Source organism: Pongo pygmaeus, chromosome 2, assembly GCF_028885625.2.
Source record: "Pongo pygmaeus isolate AG05252 chromosome 2, NHGRI_mPonPyg2-v2.0_pri, whole genome shotgun sequence".
Lineage (NCBI taxonomy): Eukaryota > Metazoa > Chordata > Mammalia > Primates > Hominidae > Pongo > Pongo pygmaeus.
In genome coordinates this window covers 41176924-41196222 of record NC_085930.1, presented here as the reverse complement: position 1 = coordinate 41196222, position 19299 = coordinate 41176924, and the positions used below count along the sequence as shown (strand labels likewise).

Below are 19299 nucleotides of genomic sequence, written 5' to 3'. Positions count from 1 at the left end.
CTTATTTCCCCATCAATAATAATGAAGGGTGAGAAATGAATAGTATCTAGAAAATGATGACAAAGTGATTTTTTAACAGGATATTTACCCCAGCAACTTTTTACAAAGTCTGATTGTTTGAGGCACCACTGATAAAGTGTGGTATTAGCGATAAGCCAAGTTGAGAACGTCAGCAGTGAAGAAAATACGTTATAGAACTGAAATGGGGTCCATTTGCTCAATACAGTAAAACCAGGTATCTGCACCAAGGTTTGCAGTGATAGAAAAAAAGGCTTTTACTGCAGGGTGCCAAGCAAGGAGGACCAGGCAGCCAAATGCTCAAATCCTGACCTCCCCAATAGCTTGCAAGCAAGGATTTTTAAAGGCGGGTAAATTTCAGGAAAGTGGAAGTTACAGGCAAAAATCATAAATAGTTAAAGGTTACACATTGGTTTAAGTTTAAAGGACAGGATATTGTGAAGCAGGGGCTTACAGGTCATGGGTAGACCCAAAGATTTTTCAATTTGCATTTGGTTAAGGAAGAGCAGCTTTGTTTAAACATTTGGGGTCAGTAGAAAAATTGAGAGGTGACAGCGTGCTGGCAGTCCTCACAGCCCTCGCTCGCTCTCGGCGCCTCCTCTGTCTGGGCTACCACTTTGGCGGCACTTGAGGAGCCCTTCAGCCCACCGCTGCACTGTGGGAGCCCCTTTCTGGGCTGGCCAAGGACGGAGCCCACTCCCTCAGCTTGCAGGGAGGTGTGGAGGGAGAGGCGTGAGCGGGAACCGGGGTTGCGTGCGGTGCTTACGGGCCAGCTGGAGTTCCGGGTGGGTGTGAGCTTGGCGGCCCCGCACTCGGAGCAGCCAGCTGGCCCTGCCGGCCCCGGGCAATGAGGGACTTAGCACCCGGGCCAGCGGCTGTGGAGGGTGTACTGGGTCCCCCAGGAGTGCCAGCCCACCGGCACTGCGCTCAATTTCTCGCTGGCCCTTAGCTGCCTTCCCGCGGGGCAGGCCTCGGGACTGCAGCCCACCATGCCTGAGCCTTCCCCCACCTCCGTGGGTTCCTGTGCAGCCCGAGCCTCCCTGTCGAGCGCCGCCCCCTGCTCCACGGCGCCCAGTCCCATCGAACCACCCAAGGGCTGAGGAGTGCCAGCGCACGGCGCGGGACTGGCAGGCAGCTCCACCTGCAGCCTCGCTGCGGGATCCACTAGGTGAAACCAGCTGGGCTCCTGAGTCTGGTGAGGACGTGGAGAGTCTTTATATCTAGCTCAGGGATTGTAAACACACCAATCGGCACTCTGTATTTAGCTCAAGGTCTGTGAGTGCACCAATCGACACTCTGTATCTAGCTGCTCTGGTGGGGCCTTGGAGAACCTTTATGTCTAGCTCAGGGATTGTAAACACACCAATCGGCACTCTGTATCTAGCTCAAGGTTTGTAAACACACCAATCAGCACCCTGTGTTTATTAGCTCAAGGTTTGGGAGTGCACCAATCGACACTCTGTAGCTAGCTGCTCTGGTGGGGCCTTAGAGAACCTGTGTGTCGAAACTGTATGTAACTAATCTGATGGGGACATGGAGAACCTTAAAGTCTAGCTCAGGGATTGTAAACACACCAATCGGCAGTCTGTATCTAGCTCAAGGTTTGTAAACACACCAATCAGCACCCCGTGTTTAGCTCAAGGTTTGTGAGTGCACCAGTCGACACTCTGTAGCTAGCTGCTCTGGTGGGGCCTTGGAGAACCTTTATGTCTAGCTCAGGGATTGTAAACACACCAATCGGCACTCTATCTAGCTCAAGGTTGGTAAACACACCAATCAGCACCCTGTGTTTAGCTCAGGGTTTGTGAATGCACCAATCGACACTCTGTAGCTAGCTGCTCTGGTGGGGCCTTAGAGAACCTGTGTGTCGAAACTGTATGTAACTAATCTGATGGGGACATGGAGAACCTTAAAGTCTAGCTCAGGGATTGTAAACACACCAATCGGCAGTCTGTATCTAGCTCAAGGTTTGTAAACACACCAATCAGCACCCCGTGTTTAGCTCAAGGTTTGTGAGTGCACCAGTCGACACTCTGTAGCTAGCTGCTCTGGTGGGGCCTTGGAGAACCTTTATGTCTAGCTCAGGGATTGTAAACACACCAATCGGCACTCTATCTAGCTCAAGGTTGGTAAACACACCAATCAGCACCCTGTGTTTAGCTCAGGGTTTGTGAATGCACCAATCGACACTCTGTAGCTAGCTGCTCTGGTGGGGCCTTAGAGAACCTGTGTGTCGAAACTCTGTATCCAACTAATCTGATGGGGACATGGAGAACCTTTATGTCTAGCTCAGGGATTGTAAACGCACCAATCAGTGCCCTGTCAAAACAGGCCACTTGGCTCTACCAATCAGCAGGATGTGGGTGGGGCCAGATAAGAGAATAAAAGCAGGCTGCCTGAGCCAGCAGTGGCAACCCGCTCGGTCCCCTTCCACACTGTGGAAGCTTTGTTCTTTCGCTCTTCGCAGTAAATCTTGCTACTGCTCACTCTTTGGGTCCACGCTGCTTTTATGAGCTGTAACACTAACCGCGAAGATCTGCAGCTTCACTCCTGAACCCAGCGAGACCACAAGCCCACCGGGAGGAACGAACAACTCCAGACGCACTGCCTTAAGAGCTGTAACACTCACCGCGAAGGTCTGCAGCTTCACTCCTGAGCCAGCGAGACTATGAACCCACCAGAAGGAAGAAACTCCAAACACATCCGAACATCGGAAGGAACAAACTCCAGACGCACCACCTTAAGAGCTGTAACACTCACTGCGAGGGTCCGCGGCTTCATTCTTGAAGTCAGTGAGACCAAGAACCCACCAATTCCGGACACAAAATGTTAACTAGCTAGGGAGAGTGACTTTGTTCAAGACCCTGAGAAAGAAACTTAGAACAAAGAACAGTGGTTAAAATTCAGCCTTCATTTTCCCCTTACCTGAGCTCTACTTGTCAATGGATCTGGTCAGTGGGCTTCCTCAGTGAGGGTCCGGGTCTCTGAAATACAACTCAGGGACATGTGTTAAGTTGTTTTCTTTAAGTTCTATAAAGAATCAAGTATCACTAGTACTCTTAAGTTGGTTAACTGATTTAGGCTACTATTACCTTCCTGTTTAACAAGTTACTTATTTACTTCTAGGGCTAGCTAGGTCCCTGGAATTTCCCTTGTGTGAACTCAGGATTTTCCTTTATTTTCCAGCTTGAGGTCCTCAGTTCTCCTAAAAAGGGGATCCCCTGCTTTGTCTCACATGGAGAACCTAAGAGATAGGCAGGGTCCAAGAAAAATATGTGGTTTCGAAGACCTGCTTATGTTCTAGCTAGTAATTTAGGGGCCAGAAGGTGAAATTCCTTGAATGGACAAGTGGATAACATGTAAATGAAGCTGGCTGGGGAAAAGGTCATTTGTAATAGTCAGGACTGTCTAAAGGTACTCTAACTCAGATTGTTAAAATTCCTGTAAGGATTAGATACAAAAACTGCTGGCCAAGTTTGGCTACTGGTTTATTTTGTTTGTTTTGGTTTGGTTTTTGTGTTGCTTTTTAAAAATCTTTGTACTTAGTGAAATAAAAAAGACATTTTATGCTTATGGTAGTTGAGTATCAAAGTATCACTTTAGAAAGGATTTTTTTCTGTGTTTACCTTGCAGGTAAAATAAATAGGACTATTAGATGCAAAGTTTTAAAGACACAAATGTAGAACCCTAAACTTATTTATAGCAAATTATGTAATGCAATATCATCTGTAAAATAAGGCTTTATGTCCATGAATATGAGATGAATGCCCCACACCTTTCTATTTCATAGTAATTTTTACCACATCAGTCAACCAAAACATGTATTTAACTGCCTTTTGGAGTAGATCAAATTCTGTTTTATGTCCTGCTTGTTCATAACATTCCTTCTCTTCCAGCATATGCAATTTGGTTAGAAGAGATAGTAAAGAAAACACCGTGAGTTTCTTTTCTCCTTCGTATGTTTTCCTGCATAATGATGCCAACTCATTTTCTTGTCTTTTCAGAAATGAAAGTACTGAAAAGAAGAATAAAGATTTACAGATCACATGTGATTCTCTGAATAAACAAATTGAGACAGTGAAAAAGTTGAATGAGTCACTCAAGGAACAAAATGAAAAGTAAAATCTCTAGTTCTATATTCTGAATATGTGGGATTTTTCAAAAACAAAATGATTCCCTTTATATACAATATTGTTTTTTATTGATAAAATTAATAGAATTGTCACTTATTTTAGATATAAGATATGTATTTGGTGGAATTTACAGGCAGTTGCTGTTTTTAGAAATTTGGTTTTAAAGGCCGGGCGTGGTAGCTCACGCCTGTAATCCCAGCACTTTGGGAGGCTGAGGTGGGTGGAGCACATGAGGTCAGGAGTTTGAGACCAGTGTGGCCAACATGGCGAAACTCTGTAAATACTGAAAATATAAAAATTAGCTGGGTGTTGTGGCAGGTGCCTATAATCTCAGCTACCCAGGAGGCTGAGGCAGGAGAATCACTTGAGCCCGGGAGGCAGAGATTGCATTGAGCACAAGATCATGCCACTGCGCTCCAGCCTGGGTGACAGAACGAGACCTTCTTTTTTTTTTTTTTTTTTTTTTTTTCAGTAGAGACGGGGTTTCATCATGTTAGCCAGGATGGTCTCGATCTCCTGACCTTGTGATCTGCCCACCTTGGCCTCTCAAAGTGCTTGTTAGGGAGAAAAAGTTACAAACGGCATATGGTTCATTAATGTTTTCTTCTATTTTTTTTATTACTTCAGAAGTATTGCCCAATTAATAGAGAAAGAAGAACAGAGAAAAGAAGTACAGAATCAGCTAGTAGACAGAGAACATAAGCTAGCAAGTAAGTGGCTTCTTATTTAATACATTGTCTATTTTTAATGTATTTATTTTGGAAGCATGAGTGGTTTTGTTTGCTTTTTTATTTTCTACTTATTGTTTTAAACCTTAAATCATATTTGAAATGGCTTCCCTTTTCTTGACAGAATGTTTCACAAAAGCAGTTCAGTTTAACCAAGCTGAAAAAACGGTACATTTTTTAAATTTAGGAGCTATAAGAAATTGGCCAGGCACAGTGGCTCACTCCTGTAATCCCAGCACTTTGGGAGATGGAGATGGGTAGATTGCTTGAGCTCAGGAGTTTGAGACCAGCCTGAGCAACATGATGAAACCCCATCTCTACAAAAAATACAAAAATCTAGCCAGGTGTGGTAGTGTACACCTGTAGTTCCAGCTACTCAGGAGGCTAAAGTGGGAGAATCTCTTGAACCTGGATGTCAAGGCTGCAGTGAGCTATGTTCACACTGCTGCACTCCAACCTGGGTGACAAAGCAAGACTGTCTCAAAAAAAAAAAAAGGAAAGAGATGATTGCCCATTTAATTTAATTTTTTTATAATTTCAACTTTTAGAATCAGGGGGCATGTGTGCAGGTCTGTTACATTGGGTATATTGCATGACACGGAGGTTTGGGGTATGGATCTCATCACCCAGGTGTAGTGAGCATAGTACCAAATAGGTAGCAATAGGTAATTTTCAACCTCCTGCCAACTCTAGTCTGCAGTGTCTATTGGTTCCATCTTTAAGTCTGTGTGTACTCAATGTTTAGTTCCCACTTAGAAGTGAAAACTTGGAGTATTTGGTTTTCTGTTCCTTCGTTAAATCACATAGGATTATGGATTGCCCTTTTCAAAATAAAAAAATGTTTAAGGAACATAACAGCAGGTGGCAGTATTAGGTAACTTTTAGTTACTAGCTTCTTAATGGTATATTTGAAATGATCCTGAAAAACATTTTTGTTCTCACTTGCCTTAGAGCGCAGGCACCTACCTATATAATTTTTCATAGTTGTAGCTCTCCCTTTTCTAACCCTTACACTTTGAGAATTGTCCTTTACCTGTATAGCATATTATATTTAGAACAGAGGATGGAAGAAAGACATGGAGATTTGGTATTTTCTGTAGAATACTGTCATAAGAGAAGTTTCTCTTCATTGTTCTAGTTATTTCTCTTTTGTTCTTACAGTAGCTACTAAACCATTTCAGAGTAGTCAGTGTAAGACCTCTGAGTATATACTTGACTTTTTTTCTTTTAAGATTTGCATCAAAAAACAAAAGTACAAGAAGAAAAGATTAAAACCTTACAAAAGGAAAGGGAAGATAAGGAAGAAACCATTGATATCCTTAGAAAAGAATTAAGCAGAACAGAACAGATAAGAAAAGAGTTGAGCATTAAGGTAAGAATCTGTTCCATTTCTCATTTGCAGTAAAATGAAAAAGCCTGTTGTGAAAAGGGTGAATATGGATAAAGGAATGTACTGTTTCTTCAGTAAATTTTTTAGAAGGTATTAGGATCTCAAAGCAGCTTGAGTATCATTTGTTACGAGGTTTTCATAATGTATTTTCTAAAATAGTTAAGCAGTTATTAAACAGATACTTTGTGTCAGCACCTGCTATTTTCAAGTGTGCAAAGAATACAGAAAGGGGTTATCAGTACTTGATGTCATATATAGGTAGCTGTATAATTTTCACTTTAACAAATATTATATAATGTGTTAATATTGATAAATATTTTCAACTTACAGCTGAAGAAACTGAGTCTGAGGTTACTAACTAAAGTCACACAGCTAATAAGTGAATCAATAGATATATATTCTGAATCCGAGTCCAGGGTTCTTTCTATATTACATGGTTGCATAGCTTGAGTGGTAGCTATGAATTGTACTTTCTGGCTAGCTATGAATTGTACTTTCTGGCCCATTTACTACCAGGAAGATGAGAACAGACTAGGATTAAAGACTGATCTACTACTACTGAGTAACAGGCATAAAATTTAGTACCACATTTACAGTTTTTCTGGTTCTGCTTTAATGTGATTATCTTATTAGTAATTTTAATATGTAGTGTGTAGTATTTTCTGCAAAATTTCAGCTGCTGGCATTAACTTAAGACAAGTTGAAAGTGTATTCTCAATTTGTATTATATTGTTTAATGATTATTCATTTTAAACTTACCATGTAATTGAATTAACTGAAGTATAATATTTATAGTATGTCTTGAAATGGTTGTTGTACAATAAAAAATAAAAGCATCTTAAAATGTATGTATAGAGAAAACATTAAAGTTATTTTTCTTTTCAATTCTTCCTCCTCCCCCAACCCCAATTCCTTAGGCTTCCTCCCTAGAGGTTCAAAAGGCACAATTAGAAGGTCGTTTGGAAGAGAAAGAGTCCTTGGTGAAACTTCAGCAAGAGGAATTGAACAAACACTCCCACATGATAGCAATGATCCACAGTTTAAGTGGTGGAAAAATAAATCCAGAAACTGTGAATCTCAGTATATAGATATTATGGCATTTTGGAATTTGTAATCTCATGATATTTTTGATGTATTTATCTATTGGAGGCGGGTGGGTAGGGGAGCTAATTTGTGACTTCGTAACAATAAGAAGTTATTATCTAATTTAGTAAAGACCCTGATCTGATGCATGTTTTTTATTTGATAGTTTGAATAGAAATCTGATTTTTTAAGTTTTACTTTTTGTTTCTGGCTTTTATTGCTTAAGGCTTTCTTTGGTTCTTACATTAGAAAATCATTTTTAACCTCCATTATCATTTTTCTAAAGTTCTTTCCTTTTTCTTAGTTGCTTTCTGTTCTGTTTTGTCTGTCTTATTTATTCTCATTCATGATTATTTAGATCTTAAGACCAAACTTTGTTGGTATAACAGTCCTAAAGATTACAAAATAAAAATATATACAGAGTAAAAGTAAAAAGAGAGAAGGTATGATTTTACTGCTAGAGAAGTTTGTCTCTGAAGAAGCACAAAAGAAAATATTAGTGAATTTAAAATAATTTTTATTACTGCTGTGGCATAATTTCTAAATTTGAAAAAAATGCAATGGTAATAAAATGTATAAAAATTAGAAAACCGTTATTGTGTTAAACTATTACATTTAAATGATTACATTTAACACAATAGCTGTCTCATAAAAAATCTAAGAACTTGTAGAATTATTTGTAAGGTATATTTAGTGTTTTTTTCTCTTTTTTCAAATGTTGCATAGTGGTCCAGATCATCTATAATTAATTATAAGTTTCTTATGATTTACATAAGGATAATTTGGATTCTACTCTTGCTGCATATTCAGAAAAATATTATTTACTGTTAATTCTGATATGAATTGTATTTAATGTGTTGTCCTAATAGTTTTTAATTGGTTCATTTAATTTTAAAGCATAGGTTAAGTATCTTTATGGTGTTTTTAAATACAAGGGTCCTTCTGTACTTTTCATTTGAATCATATGCTCTAACTACTCTGTAAGAAACGTTTTTACATCAATATTTTGATTGATTTTATTGCTATACCAATACAGTCATTAATTTTACTTGGTGTTTTCTTCACCATATGTCCCTTTGATTTAAATGAATTTAGATTTGTACAGTTCTGGAAATTTTTTTAAAAGTATTATGCAGAGTAAAACATTTTAAATTACTATTTGTTCTGTAGAGGAGGTACATTCTGTTTCTCTTTTGGAATTGCATGCAGTTTCAACCAAATATGAAAAAGTTTAAGTGGATAGATAAGACTGAAGAATAAAAGGTTCTATAAAATAAAAGAGACAAAACGTTAAAGAAAGAAATGAATGAATGAACCAAAGACTCTAGGGAAAATCAATTTATCTTTACAATTTAGACATCTTGAGACAGCCTAGCCTAGTGCTGCCCTATACAATTTTCTGTGATAATGGCAGTGTTCTATGATGTCCAGTCCCATAGCCAGTGGCTAGAAGTGGCCATTGAGCACTTGAAATTCGGCCTTTGCAACTGAAAAAACTAAATTTTTAATTTTATTAAATTTAATTTTGATAACCATCCTATTAGATAATGCAGATCTATCCCATTCTCACAAGTATGTGTTTAAAGAACTCAATTTGCCTTTTCTTAAAGATCTATATAATTACCCCATTATATATATGTAGTAGCCCTTTCTTAATGTAATTTTAACCTGTTTATTTCTAGTCTTCTCTCCCTAAAGAGGAAAGTCCGTACTGCAGCTTTGAAGGTAAGTACTAATTATCATCCTTCATCTCTTTCTGTCTCTTGTAACACCTTTCATGTTGTTTCTATTGTTTTTCTGAGTGCCTTTACTATATCAGTTACTTTTTTTTTCTTGTTGGACTGTGTGCCTCATATTTAAAAAGCAAAAGAGTATGTAAATATTTTTTTTCTAAAAAAAAAATTTAATCAAATTTGAACCACCACCATAGTCAGGGTTTTGTATGTGTGTATGCATGTCCATTTCCTAATGAAAAAAACAAAACTTAGGAAGTGCATCATTATATTAGGATTACTCACATCCTCTTAAAATTTTGCTGGGGAGAGTTTGTCTCCAAAGTATACATTAACACAGTTCCTTTTACTATTTACACTTGCCACTTGAACAAATAGACACATCTCATAAAATTTGGTTGGTTGAAGTTTATATTAAATTGTTCATTAATTTAATGTCAGGACAAAAATAAAGAATGAAACTGTATGCTGTGTCTTAGGAAATTATCAGGTCGGTGTCCTTTTGGGTCTATTTACTTATATGTTATAAGGACTAGTTAAGAATAAAAAGAGATTCTGTCATGAGTTAGCACTGTCAGTTAAATGAAAATGTTTGAATTTCTACTTCTGCCTTTGGTCATTCATTCATATGTTACAGGTACTTATCAAGTTATATTCCCTAAAACTCAGTCTTACTGTAATTTGATTCTTTTCCTCCCTTCAAATAGTTATGAACTATATTTACAACTTTGCTTTTGGCATATGTACCATTGTACCAGCCATGTGTCCTGTTTCTGACTTAATCCTTTGCAAGATTTAGCAAACATTTTCTGTAAAGGGGCAGATAGTAAATATTTTAGGCTTTGTGGGACATAGTTTCTGTCACAACAACTCAACCCTGATATAGTTTCTGTCACAACAACTCAACCCTGCTATTGCAGCACAAAAGCAGCCATAGACAATACATAAATGAATATGTATTGTGTTCCATTCAAACTTTAGTAACAAAACTAGTCAAAACTTTGCTATTAGATGTTACATTTACTTATTAGGAAATGTCTTTTTATGTTTGGTAATCTTTATCTTGAGGTCTATTTTATTTGATAATAACATAGCCACTTAGTCCTTTTTATGTTTTCTGTTGGCCTGATATATCTTTTTCTATCAGTTTACTTTTAACCTGTATGTTTATATGTAAAATTCATGACTTATAAACAAATAGAGTTGGGTCTTGCTTTTTTATCAATTTTGACAAAATAAGTCCTTTAACAATCCACTTAGAGTTAATATTGTACCACTTAACATAAAATATAGAAACCTTGCAGCTATATGGGTCCATCTGTCCTCTTCTCATCCTTCATGCTATAGTTGACATGTGCATTACCTCTGCTTATGTAGCTAACCTTCAAAACCATATGATAATTTTTGCTTTAAGCAATTATATGGAAAGACTCTGGCTGTCAACATCAATATGTTCACCTCTTTGCATGCAGCAATACAAAGTAGTTTCTTCAGTGTAACACTCCTGTTTTTCCTTTTGGAAATAATAATTAATTTGTGGCAGATACTGCATATATGCTGTTTCTCTTCCAACATGCATCTGCTACTTTTAGTGTTGTTGATAATTCTTACTTGAATCAGTTATTAATTTGATGGTTGGTTGCCAAGTGGCTATTTTCCTACTTTTTAAAGGTAGAAAATTGAACATTTTGGTAATTTTATAATGTACTGAAAATAGCAGTCTACATGACATCACTCATATCATTCACGAAATTAAAATATAGTACTTAGAGTTTTTCAGTTAATACAGCACGTACTTTTTGTGCATATTCTTACAAGCAAAGCGTGTGAGATTTGCTTTCTATAGTTTAAGAAAATAAATAGGCATGTTAAGCATATTGATTTTTTTTTAACTACAAGACCTTTTTGATATTATTTTTCTACCCAAACCCCCTAATTTGAGAATTGCTTATTTAAATCATGACATTCAATTCATTTGGGTCATCACTTTACCTTGGCTCTCAGTGATTAGCAATAAATATTAAATGAGTATTACCCATAATAAAGTATTTTGGATTAAGAAAATAATTGTACATTTCCAGCCTTCACTAAGTTTACATTCTAGATAATTAACTTTTAAAAATTAAAACTTGGTCACTGCTCATGCCTGTAGTCCCATAATTTTGGAAGCCTAGGCAGGCAGATCATTTGAGGCAGGGGTTCCAGACCAGCCTGGGCAACAAATTGACACACATGTCTCCACAAAAAATAAAAAAAATTAGTTAGGTGTGGTGACATGTCCCTCAGGCTGCAGTGTAGTGAACTGTGATTGCACCACTACACCCCAGACTTATATATATATATGGCCTATTTTTTAAAAGGCAGATGTTTCATTGATTTTTTTATAATGTGAATAATGAGCCTGATAAGTCCTTGAAATTATATGCCTCTGTACTCCATAAATTGAGAGGGAACATTATGAACTCAAAAAATCATGCAAATCACTTTGAAACCTTATACAATCTCACTCAGTTAAGCATTTTGCAGCGAACTGACTTTCTTCCTGTCATCAAAGACCTCTGTGAGTCCCATTTTGTTTATGCTTGTGTTCATTTAAACATTTCAAAACTACCCCAGAAAAAACTTAATTATCACATAACCGTGAATAAGAGGTATAACTCTTAAAACCCAGCTTTTTTTGCACATTAAGCTACAAGTATCCCTTCATAAATGCAAGAAGGAGTAAGCTTCTTTCCTTCCAACTAAATATAACATTTTAGTTGTCTACTTCCTAAGGACCCAGTATCTATATTCTCTCGATATCTCAAAATATGATGGATAATCCCAGGATACATAGCAAAGGACTTTTTACGTGCTGTCCACTACTACATTAGAGAGTGACATTTTCAAAGTCAACAGAGTGGATTGGCTTTCACTTTCATTATGTTGTTAAAAACTAATTTTCCAGTAAGTAGCTGAGCATTTGGCAGGGATTTAGTAATGAACATGATTTTGCCTCTCCATTACATTATCTTCACTGTTATTCTAAGTATTGTATTTCATCTCACTTATCTCAAAGAGCCAAAAGATATAATGTATTAGAGTAGTGTTACTCTTTTCTCAAACTTCAAATAAAAAGGCTTATGATTAGCCCTAGCAAAAGACAACACTGTTCATCTTCAATTAGGCAGGGTTTTCATTTTAACTGAAAGTGAAGGCTACTATCAACTACTCCATACTAATTTGTGTAATACCCACAGTTAATCAGCATTTTAGAGCTGAGAGAATTCTGAAAGAACAGTGATCCCAAGCCCTTTGTGTGTAAAAACGATGTGAAAAAAGATGCATTCTCAGAAAAGAAGTCCCATGATTCAAACACAAACTGATATGACTTTTAAATTACTATGTGTTGTTATGGAACACACAGAATCTTCACTTCTAGCAATTTATCTGAAATAAGGTTGTGCACTAAGATTTATGTACAGTAATATGGCACAAAATTGGAAACAATTTATACAGTAATAGGAGATTGGTTAATCAGTATAAGGTACAGTCATGTAGTAAAATATCATGCATCCTTTTTGAAAAGTTACTGAAATATATAATAAGTATTGGAAAGAGATTTTTGGTGTGTTAAGTGAAAAAGAGTAAACCAAACTATTTGTAAACAATGATTCAGATACCTGAATATCTTTAAGATTTGTGTGTGTGTGTGTGTGTGTGTATATGTATGTATATTAGAAACACTGAACAGTGGTAACCTCTGCATAATGAAATTATAATTGACTTTTTTGGCTTCTAAAAGTACAATGTTACTTTAACTTTTTAAAACCATGTTTTAAAACATTAGTTTGTTAACCACATCTAGATTTGAGTTCTGGCTCTACCTAAGGAAAGTTTTTATTTAATGTTTTATTCTTCTGTAAAATGAGAATAACACATACTTGTTAGAAAAAATACAAATAAAGCTCATGGCTTTTAGTAGATTTTCAATAATGGTTTATCTCCCTTTTGGAGACGGAATGAAGTAAAAAGTTTTATGTCCTTTGTCCTTGGTTTCCTCTTTCTCTTCATCAAACCTTTGGCCAATTGAGAAAGTAAAATGAACGGTAAAGATTCTCTGTTACTTTCGAGAGTAGTAGAGGATGGAGAGATTAGGAGTTAAATCTTTAAATTGTTGTCTACACCCCAAGAGTAACACTGTTGTTGACTAGACTAGTCTGGGTTGCTCAGACTAACTTATTTATATTAGATATCAATTATAAGCAGTGTTAAATTAACATCTCTTTTTGAAAGAAGTATTTTTCATACTTCAAATTAGCCTTCCCTTAGGTATCATAGTACTTTCTAATTAATGACTGTACCTACAAAATTCATTGTGAGGTTGTACATTGTTACTTCTTTAATTTCCTGGAGGAGATTATGAGGAAAATATGTAGTTGAGAAAAGTTTGCCAAATTTTAGTAGTAAAACAGTATGTCTAGGACTTGGATCCCATTATGTTCCCAGCTTTTTTGACAGATTTAAAAGTTTTCCTAATCTATGTTAGTATTTCTATTTAGAAATATCATTTTTGTGGTAGCCTCTTTTTTAAAAGTCCAAAGACATTTAGTGTTATCTACCTCAAAGTAGAGATGTATGTGTTGTGTTTACAGAGATAATGAAAATACAAACCTTTAATTGTAATATCAAGGAAGGGTTACAAGAATCTTGGGAATTTGTACAGAATCCAGAGGAGAGATAACTCAATAATAAATGTTTGAAGCTGGCTGTGTAAAAACACTTTGAGAGAACAATAAGAAGCAAGGTCACCCTGAACCGTTTAGTCTGAATGACATTTCATGCAAATACCCTTCAGATTAGACTGACTGAAGCCATAACTTGAATTGCTGCTATCCTTGAGCTACTGAATAAGATACTTGGATTATTGATGTTGTAGGTTGATCCAAGGAGCATATTTTGTTTGCCATGTTGCCTGGGTGGATATGATCCACCCAACTTATGATCATACTGCTAATATTTTCAGAGGCTATGTTTCTTTGTAAGGTTAGTTCTGTGGTCATTGCATACTAATCAAATTTATTTGTTTATGCCTCTTTTAAATCTTTCCCATTCTATAAACGATAGTATCACCTTAATTTTACCAACTGTAAGTGTGATTCTCTATTTAGGAAAGTGGGGGGCCAGAGGAGAGTAAGAGATAGAATATGAGCACATGGTACAAAATTCAAAAATTAAAAGATACATGCACTTTCTGTTTTAACATGCAAAGAACTTGTCTCTCACTCTCTCAAGAAAAAAAGCTGAACAAACTGAAAAATCAGTGGCTTCTTTTAGATCCACCAAAGAATTGAGGTCACAGGACAAATCATCATTCTGAAAACTGTAGAGAATACAGTTGAAGTATGGATCAACTTATCTGAAGCTCTGGTAGGAACACTTAAATTGTAATTTTGTCGAATTACTAGAGGCCTTGTGAACTAGCTTGGGAATTTAAAACTCTTGAGAGCTTTTCCAGCCAACCGTTCTCCTTCGGACAGAACCATATGCAGCTATGGCACCCTACCAGAATGGCATGATCCTGATGCCTCACTTCCACAAGGAGTGGCAGTAGCAGTTTGGTTCAGTCAGCTGACCCAAAAGATCCACAGATGCAAGGCCCAGCAAGCAAAAGCACACCACCGTTGCCTATCATCCTGCATCTGGACCCATCTAGCCTACAGTAGGATGTCCCACAGGGAGGTATCACACCAAAGTATGAGCTAGCAGAAGCTTCAGCTTAGAAGAGTAAAGGTGGCCAGCATCCACATGGTGACCCAGACCTTTGATATCTGTGGATCCAAGGAGACATTAGAACAAGTCCCTTGAGTCCTGAAATGCCAGCAACTCCAGTTGAAGGAGTACTACTACAAGCTCATCTGCTTCCCCAGGAAGCCCTTGGACCCCATGAAGGAAGACAGCTCTGCTGAACTCAAATTGGCCACCCAGCTGACAGGACCAGTAATGTGCATATCGGTGTCTTCAAGGAGAAAGCCAGAGTCATCACCAAGGAGAAGCTCTTTAGTTTATACCAAAGGAATATAAATCATTCTGTTATAAAAAATACATGCACATGTATGTTCATTGCAGCACTATTCACAGTAGCAAAGACATGGAATCAACTCAAATGCTCATCAGTAATAGACTGGATAAACAAAATCTGGTACATATACACCATGGAATACTATTCAGCCATAAAAACAAATGAGATTGACCCGGTGCGATGGCTCACGCCTGTAACTCCAGGACTTTGGGAGGCCAAGGCAGGCGGATCACAAGGTCAGGAGATTGAGACCATCCTGGACAACATGGTGAAACCTCGTCTCTACTAACAATACAAAAATTAGCTGGGCTTGATGGTATTTGCATGTAGTCCCAGCTACTCAGGAGGCTGAGGCAGGAGAATCACTTCAACCCACGAGGCAGAGGTTACAGTGAGCTGAGATCGTGCCGCTGCACTCCAGCCTGGGCAACAGAGCAAGACTCCATCTCAAAAAAAAAGGAACGAGATCATGTCATTTGCAGGGACATGTAAAGTTGGAAGCCATTATTCTCAGCAAGCTAAGGGGCATAGAAAACCAAACGCTGCATGTTCTCAGTTATAAGTGGGAGCTAAATTATAACACATGGACATGGGGGGAACAACACACACTGGAGCCTGTTGTGGAGAGGAGTGAGGGGCAAGAGAGCATCAGGAAGAATAGCTAATAGATGCTGGGCCTGATACCAATGTGATGGGTTGATCTATGCAGCACACCACCATGGGACATGCTTACCTTTGTAAGAAACCTGCGCATGTATCCCGAACTTAAAAGTAGGAGAAAAAAATATTCAGTGCTAAAAATAAATGAGCTGCGAAGACATGGAGGAAACTTAAATGCATATTGCTAAATGAAAAGCCAGTCTGAAAAGGCTGCACACATTATTACAACTATACAACATTCTGGAAAAGTCAAAACCATAGAACACTTGAAAGAATAAAAGAGCAGAGCAAAAAATAAATGGAGCATTTTAGGGCAGTGAAACTATTCTGTATAATACTATAATGGTGGGTACATGACATTCATTTTGTCAAAATTCATATAGAACTGTGTAATACAAAATGAACTTTACACTGTAGACTATGGTTAATGTATTAATACTGGTTCATTAATTAAATGTATCAGTAATCCAAGATGTAAATAATAGGGGTGCCAGGGGACTCAATGGACATACGGAACTATCTGCCCAATTCTCAAAATCTAAAACTTTACTAAAACTTATAAGTCTTCATTTTTAATACAGAAAAAGGATGATACATGACAGTTATTTCCCTTTCATCCCTCTCTCAGCAATCTAGTTACCCTCCACAGAATCATTGATTTTTTTTGACCAGATTTCTTATATATTCTTAAAGAGATAATGCAATACATAAATGTGTATACCTATATATATATATTGGTGGGCTACAGAAATGCAAGTATTTTATACATATTGTTTTGTACCATTTTCACTACGTGATATTTAGGAAATCGTTTCATGGTATCAATACATATAGGGCTTCTTGATCATTTTTGACAGTTTCATATTTCATTGATCAATATAGTTTAAGTCATATTAATGGACACAAATTGTTTTTCATCTTTGGCTATGATGAAGACATTGCAATTATTATACAGATGTCATTCAAAATATTACTTAGTTGAAGTGTATGTACATTTACAAATAACCCACTAGCAATGTTTGTTTCCCCACATCCTCATTCCATTGTAATCCAAGTTTTTCAACCATTATGGTGTTAACAAACTTTTTCATGGCTACCATATATGTAAAAACTATTTGTTTCCTTTTCTGTGAAGTGTTTAATCCCTTTCCAGTTTCTTCTATGGGTTATTCATCTCTTTTTTATTCATCTTTTTTTTTTAACTGGGTTCCTGATGATCTTTAGTAAGTACATTTTTCACTTGTCCTTGATAAAAATTGCAAATTTTTTTTCAATTAGCTGTCATTTGACTTTATGGTTTAGCTTTTCTGTGAAGAATTTTTTATTCGTAATTTTTTCGTCATTTTTATTATTGCGACTTGATAATGTTTTAATATTTTATAGGAGCAATCTCTCATTTTTATTTGAGAATTTTCCTATAAACTTGGTCATTTATTTTTCTATATTATTTATTTTAGACTCATCTTGTCTAGTTAAAAAATAATGTTGACACTTATTTGAATAATGTTGACACTTATTTGAATAATGTTAGGTTTATACATTTTTAGATTAGGAAGAATTGACATCTCTATGATGTTAAATTATCTTTTCTAAAACATAGTGTATCTTTTCATGTGTTCAGGATCTTCAATAATACCTTATGACCCTCAATAATGCTTTATTTGAATATAGTTTTTGTACCTTGTTAAGTTTTAGCTTTTTGTCATTGTTCATTATATGTTCATTGTATTCATAAAATATATGAATATACATATTTTGTACCCAAACCAATAGTGAATTTACCTGAAGAATCCAAGAGAATCACTAAAACTACTATAAATAATACACCCGTTCTGTCATCTGTAAAAAAATTTACATTTTCATATCCAAGTTTTAAATAACATTTCTCTTATCCAGATCATTTTTTTAATATGATGAAAAAGGAATTTGCTCTTGGTGTTAATGGAAACAATTTTAGTGTTTTCCCATTAAGCACGATGCTCACTTTTGGGTTAAGATATGCATGTTTTAACATGTTAAGTATTCATCTATTTCTATTTTACTAAAAATTTTTATTAAGACTGGGAATGATTGTACCAAAATGGAAATGGAATTTTATCAGATCTTTTTGATATCTATAAAAATAATGTGACCGTTTTCTCTTTTTCTTAGAATCATATCAGTCATTATAGGCTAGTTTGTGCTTCAGTAACTAATAACCTTAAAATCTCAGTAGCTTTAAACAACATGGTTTATTTCTGGCTCATACTCCATGTCAGTAGAATTCCATACTTTCCTTCCTCCCAGAGCCAGGCTCATAGAGCAGCCATCATCTGGCATTTTGAGAGTTGCTGTCTGTGGTGGAGAGAAAGGGAACATGGTAGGTCAGCCACTGACTTTTAAACTTTCCACTTGGAAATAATACACATGACTTTAGCTAACATTTTATTCACCAGTGCAAATCACATGGCCACATGGAACCGAAGAAGAGGTCGAATAATTCTACCATGTAACCTGGAAAAGAATTGGAAGTGTTTGGTCAATATATAATTAAATATATTAATACGTTTCTTGATTTTAATGCATCTTAAATTTCTGAAATGAATGTATCATGGATTTTTTTTAGTGTGCTTTTAGATTCTGTTTGGTAATATTTAGGAATTTCACATGGATATAGTGAGATACATTTTATTTTGTGTGTGCTCATGTGGGCAGTCTTTGTCAGGGCTTGGTATTATTCTAGCTTTAAAAATAATTAAGGGTATTTAACTTACTTTTTATGCTCCTGTATAAAATGTAAACAGAGTTGGAGGCTTATGTTCTTTAAAGATTTAGTAGAACTGACCTGTGAAACAATCTAGGTATGGGCTTTCTGGGGGTAGAAGAGGATACAGCCAGGAAACTGTCTGTATTTCTTCTGTGCTAATTGGTTTGTTCAGATAATATTATCTCTAAACTGTGTTCATTTATATTTTTAGAATTTTATTTAATTCCAGGTATTTGTTTTGCATATATTTGAACAAATAAGTATACTGATAAGCTTTTACCGTCCTTGGTTCTGTAGTTATCCATAAATTATATTTTCCTATTTTATACAATTGACTTTTTCACTATTTTCTGCTTTAAATCAGCCAGAAGTTTATCTATTTATTTATTTTAAGTAACCAGGTATTAGATCTATTACTTCATCATTTTTCTATCTGCTAATACATAGTTGCTTGCTTTATTTATTTAAAATATTGTGAAGAATATACACATGTAGAAAAGTACACAACACATGTTTTCCCATATATATAACATTGAACAGCTACCCAAGTCAAAAGTCCACCTCATGTCCCTGCTAAACTTCTATCATTCCCTCCTCCTCAAACTTAAGTATGGTAGTGTTAACACTACAGTATTGTTTCACCTGCTTTTGAGCTTTATATATATGGACTCATTAGTATGTATTTGTGTCTTCTTTCACTCAATGTCTTCTTTCACTTATAAGAACTTTTAAATTTTTATTTTCTAA

The 19299-nt window shown here is 36.2% G+C and overlaps 1 protein-coding gene across 5 annotated transcripts in view; it reads left to right on the top strand.

The window, feature by feature from the left end:
- The window catches only part of CIP2A (cellular inhibitor of PP2A), a 51772-nt gene extending 32894 nt beyond the window's left edge, over positions 1–18878 (top strand). For 3 of the 5 annotated variants that reach the window (XM_054483611.2, XM_063661604.1, XM_063661605.1), the window contains 4 exons: positions 4023–4136; positions 4779–4861; positions 6112–6251; positions 7187–18878. In XM_054483611.2, coding sequence (XP_054339586.1) covers positions 4023–4136; positions 4779–4861; positions 6112–6251; positions 7187–7357 — 508 coding nt within the window. In that variant the 3' untranslated portion in view covers positions 7358–18878. The remainder of the gene's footprint in view (positions 1–4022; positions 4137–4778; positions 4862–6111; positions 6252–7186) is intronic. The other 2 variants (XR_008501762.2, XR_008501761.2) reach the window with 2 other exon arrangements.
- The last annotated feature ends 421 nt before the right edge of the window (positions 18879–19299 follow it).